The 5,412-nt window shown below is 47.2% G+C and overlaps 1 protein-coding gene across 1 annotated transcript; it reads right to left on the reverse strand.

Annotated features, from left to right (window-relative positions):
• Positions 1–326: 326 nt before the first annotated feature.
• CD1D (CD1d molecule) lies at positions 327–3,344 on the reverse strand. The gene is given in 8 exon segments (XM_033093251.1): positions 327–353; positions 467–567; position 1,186; positions 1,332–1,627; positions 2,119–2,397; positions 2,708–2,887; positions 2,890–2,973; positions 3,284–3,344. Coding segments are annotated over 8 exon segments (1,029 nt in total).
• Between the last annotated feature and the right edge of the window lie 2,068 nt (positions 3,345–5,412).

Genomic DNA, 5,412 nt, shown 5'->3' on the forward strand with positions numbered 1-5,412 from the left:
CACTTTTCTTGAAAAATGTAAGTTATAGATAAGCCCTAGGGTCTTCCTTTATACTTGACAAAAAGCAGCTGGACCTACTTTTTTTGGATAGGACAAGTGCTTACCAGTTCACTGCAGATTCTAGCATTCCAACAATGACCATACACCCCAGCCCCTTAAAAAAAGAACTTAAATCCTCTTAGATAAAATATTAAAGCGGTGTGATGAGAGCTGCCTTATGATTGTTCTCTGCTTCTTCAAGGTACCTCTCTTTCATCCTCAATTCCTGAGCACTGAAGTCATGGGAACTTGAGATCCCAAGTTCCAGACAGGTGTGGTAAAGACAGTCACAGGATGTCTTGATAGGAGCTATGAGAGAATAGAAATGGAGAGACTATTAAGGAATGTGGGAGAGAGGATGGAAGGGAGAAGAAATGGAGAGAAAGTTTGAGGAAAGAAGGAGATAGAAAAGGGAGACTTATCTGAGCTTCTTAAACCAGAAGGTTAAGCCTCCACCGATCAGAAGGAGGGACACCAGCAACAGCAGTACTGCCATGATGATCAAGCCCGCAGACACATGGCTTCCCTCTGCTTGGGGGAACATAGGAGGTCTCTCAGCCCAGGATCCCTCCCTAGTACAAGTCACCTGGTCTAAGCACATGTGAGGATGCCAGGAGCTTCTTATTTCCTCCCCCATTTAAAGTGCCCACTTGTATTCCTCTGAAGTTTAGATGACCCAGCTTTTCTCAGGGTCTGAGCATCCATAATTCAGTTCACTTCAGCATATGACAGCACAGCATATAGAAGAAGGGCAATAGTTCTGTAGGCAGACTAAAATCTAAATTTAACTCTTCTTCTTCCTAATGATGAGACTCGTGACCTGAGTTAACTTGACCTAGCTTAGCCTCAATTTCTCATCTACAAAGTGAAAATAGTAAATAGTCCTTGCTTCAAAGGAGAGTTGTGATGATTAGATGGCATGCTGTGTGCAGAATGCTCAGCCCACACACAGGAAACAGTTAACCACGGCTTTTTGTGTAATCCTGCCCTCTGATGTCCCCAGTTCTCTCCTGAGGAATGAATCATTTGCCACCTACTTCTGGATCTGTGAGTTTTTCAGTTTCATTTTTCTTGCATATGGCACATCCCGTCTCAATGCTTTTAAAGTTCAGATCTTTATTCCTCTCTTTCCTGTATCTGGGATACCCTCCTTCTGTCCCTCCTGCTTGGGGCCTCATTTCCAAAACTCCTCTATCCTGCATCTGTCCACTGCCACCCCTCCCCCAATCCTTCCCTCTATGCTTGAGGATCCTCTCCTCCCATTCCCAGCTGGACCCCAGTTCTTTCTCAACCCAGTAAAGAATGATATCCTGGCCTCCTAGACTGCTGTGCCTCACTCGACAAGTCAGGCCAGCTGCCTCCCCAGCAGCCACATCCAGGGTTACTCGGAGATACCATGTCCCATCAGCATTGGGCAGGAAGTCACCATTGGGCAGGAAGTCACTTTGCTGAGTGCCCAGCTGCTCCTGCTCACCCTGTATCCACATCACCTATGAGGGTTTTGGGTAGAATCCTGAGACGTGGCATACCAGCAGCAGACGGCCAGGCCCAGGACTTGGGCCACTGGACAGCCAGGCCTCCGGCTTCACTGTATCCAAAAGGGAATGGAGCATCTTAAAGTGAGGACTCTGTGTTAGAGGCTCCAGGCCTCCTAGCAAGTTCATGCATCCCACTTTTCCACTTCTGGAGATGAAGTCTCTCATAACTTCAATCTATTTGTGTCATTTTCTCCAGGAGAGTCTTCCCTGATCCAGTCTCCTGTAAATGTCCTTGTCTATACTCCTATAGCACCCTGTAGTCAGCTGTAACATATCTAGGATGTTTCAAACATCGCTTTAATTGTTAATGTCTTCTCATCCTCCCCTTTAAGCGGAGATCCCTAGTGTTTGTTTAATTGAATTCATGCAACCCAAAGAGTGCTCAGTTAATGTCTGTGGAATGAATAAACGCCCTCATGCCTTATCCACCCATCCCTGGGCCTTTCTCTTTCCCCGATACTCAAAGGGATGCGAACCCTGGAATGGAAAAACCCAGATGGAGCACCAGAGTGGAGGGCAGGGGTGAGACAGGCAGGCTGACCTTGCTTCTCCAGTTCTGGCTGCCCAGCCTCAAGGAGACCTCTGACAAATTGGGGGCAGATGTCATTGAGGAGCCACTGCATTGTTTCCCTGGTTCCTTGGTCCTGGTTGAGTACTTTGCTGGCCTTCTTGACCCAATGTGGGGCATCTGGGGCTGGCACCCAAGAATTTCCTTGGAAACTCAGGACATCTCTTCCTTGAAATGCAGTGTGGAAGAAGCTTTCTGCTGTGCTCCCAGGGTGCACCTCACATCCAGCAAACACCTGGAGCTCAAAGGGATCTGAGGAGAAGAATGGATAGAGACCAAAGAAGGGAGGGTTTGACAGACTTCTGGAAGGGATCAAGGAGAAAAACATCATGTGGGGGTTATACTACCCATAGTTCAGGGAAATGAGAATGGGTGACCCAGGGCAGGAGGAACAAGCAATATTTTGAGGAGTCAGAGACTGGGACCTTTCGGATAAAAGTGGAAATCAGAAAAGGGTGGAGATAGCAGGGAATCCCATCAGGTGGGGCCAGGTTCTCCCATTTGGGATCCTTCATCCACTGTCTCCCCTTGGGTAGCTGCCCAAGATCCCATCCCTCAGCTCAGTCTACATGCAGTATTTTGACGAATTCTTGCACGTCCCTCGAGAAGCAGCGTCGATAAAACCGAAATATATGCTGCAGCTTCTACCACTGTTGGTCACTTAACTTGCCCTGGGACCAGGGCTTCAGGAAGCGGATGGTATCTAAATCATTGCTCCAAGTGTGGGTCTGCAGCGCACCAGCCACCCTGAGCTGTCTGTGCGAGTCCAGCTGCTGTTCGCAAAGGAGGAGATCTGGAGGCAGCGGAGCGAGGGATTCCTTTGCTGGACTGCGAGAGAATGGAGATTGGAGTTGTTTCGCGAGTGGCCGGGTGAGCGGACAGTGTGAGGAGAAGGGAAGAAAATAAAACTGATGGGCTTGGGCAGGAGGGGTGGTGTCTTCTAGCTCAAGTGCTCCACCACATTGCCTGGAGCCTGGGAGCCGCAGATTCTCTGGTGGGATCGCCAGTGAGGTCGCGGCTCCGGGTTTCCGAGATACAGGGGTCTCCTTCGTCCCCCACCATGGGTCGCCCCCTTTCCCAGCTCAGCCTCCTCTCGCAGTCTCCCAGGCGCATGCCCAGGCGCTCTTGCTCCACTCACCCTCAGAACTTCCCCAAATCTGGGGGAGCCCCCACAGCAGCAAAAACGGCAAGGGCTCCATGTCGCAGGGCTCCCAGTTCTGACTCCGAACTCCGATTCTCACCTGCTGTCCCGCAGGCCCCTCGGCGGCCACGACCTGATTGTTGGCAGTTCCCCAGTCCAAATATGGCAGGACTCCAACTCTGGCGTTCCAGGATTTGCTTCCAGCCCAATCTAGGTAACCCCGTTTCACCTGCCAAATTGTCCGCCTCACCGTTAGCTGTTTGAAATGCAGAGCTCTTGTCAAGGCCCAAGGAGTCCTGACACCACCACTCATTTCAGCATTTTTCATAACCAGCTTGTTTAAATCTGTTTCATTGAAGAGGTTGGCATAGCGTGTGAGAAAATTTGCAACTATTATTTAAGTTTTAAAAGCGGGATATAAAATTGTTTCTATGGTATAACTCCAACCATGTTAAAAATGCAAAGAAAAAAAATAGGAGGAAAGACCGTGATTTAGCAGTGGATGCCTCTAGGAGGAAAGACTAGGGATGATTTTATTTTGCTGTACATTTTTTTATGTCTTCCAAAATTTCTAGAAGTATATGTATCACATTTATAATCAAGTGCAAACATTAAAACTAATTTTCTCAGTTGTACATTGAGAGGATTGGACTGGGTTGGCTCAGATTCTTTAGGGCTTTCATATCCCAAAATCCTTTCATCTCAGTGTTCCCCAGCCCTTCTCTCCCTCCGTCCTTGGCCCTGCTCTCTCCTGACCCCCACCACCCCATCCACCCTTCAGGCCCACCTGTGACCCTTCCTGCTGGGCCATTCTGCCTGCTCATTTTCTCCCCTGGTTCGCCACTCATACATTTTCCAAATGTGATCCTCTATGTTTATGAATAGAGACAAGATTCCAGTAAGTACATGGATAGCCAGCTCCACACTGCTTATGCTGAAAATATAAGCAAAGACATAGTGGTCAGAACCTCACATCATGGTGAAGAAAGGCCCCCTCTCTGGCAAGTCAGAATCTGGGCAGCATCTTGGCACCTCCAGTCCTCCCTCACTCCTTTTATCCAGTCAATCAGTAACTCTTCACAGTTTTACTGTTTTGAAATATATCTTGAATGTGTCTATATTTCCACCCCAACCACCACCCTAGCCTGATCCCCTGAAATAGATTTCTAGATTTTTGTAGAGACCACAATCTATGGCATGGCCTGCAAGATTATGCACAGTCTGACCTTGGTCTACCTTCCAACATCGTCTCCTACCCTAGTCCCACTTGCTCTGTATTTTAGCAAAGCTGATATTCTTTCAGTTCTTCTAATATGCAAAGCTTCTTCCCGCCCAAGGTCTTTGTACAAACAATTCTCTGCTTTAAAGCTCTTGGCCCTCTCCTCCCCTCAACCCTTTCCAATGCCTAGTTATTTCCTACTCATATTCAGCTCAAAAGGTCATTTGCTCAGGGGAGTCTTGCCAGACCTCACAGACTCTGTATGAGCAAAGGCAGAACTAGGTCAGCCCCCACCTCCACTCTTCGTACACTAGCTAGCTTTGTAAACCTTTCCTCTCAGCATGTATCAGAGCTTATAACTATAGAAATGTTCATGTGTCTGTGTGTGTGTGTGTGTGTGTGTGTGTCTTCTCAATCTACTGAAGAGCTGCCAGCATTCAAGGATCATGTCTTCGTACTCCTGTTCCTCCCATTCTGCCAACATTAACACTTCCATCCTCCCACACTTGACTGCTGTAAGACACTTAGAACAGGTGCTGGTTTCACCCTAGTCTGTGGTCTTGCAGATAATCCTCCCCTTGCCTATTTTATTATGCTAATGTTGCCCCCCAAAACAGTTTGCGAGTACTTTAAAAAATCATTGTTGCTATAAATAAGGGATTATGTGATTAAAATAACAAAATTGCCCCAATAGTGGGTAAAGGACTGGAAAGGAGGGGAGCTGTGAGGATGGAAGTAAAAAGAAAAATGGTTATATGAATCATGATACATCTAACTTTCTTCAAATTTCCAACCTCCCTTTAAAAACTCGAATAGTTCTGCTTAGTTTATTTGCATGTTAAAATTTTCAAGTGCTAACATCCTTCCAGACTTAAAAGCAAGAACTGTTTTTTGTTGCTTTTTGTTG

This window comes from Rhinolophus ferrumequinum, chromosome 22, assembly GCF_004115265.2.
Source record: "Rhinolophus ferrumequinum isolate MPI-CBG mRhiFer1 chromosome 22, mRhiFer1_v1.p, whole genome shotgun sequence".
Taxonomy (NCBI): Eukaryota; Metazoa; Chordata; class Mammalia; order Chiroptera; family Rhinolophidae; genus Rhinolophus; species Rhinolophus ferrumequinum.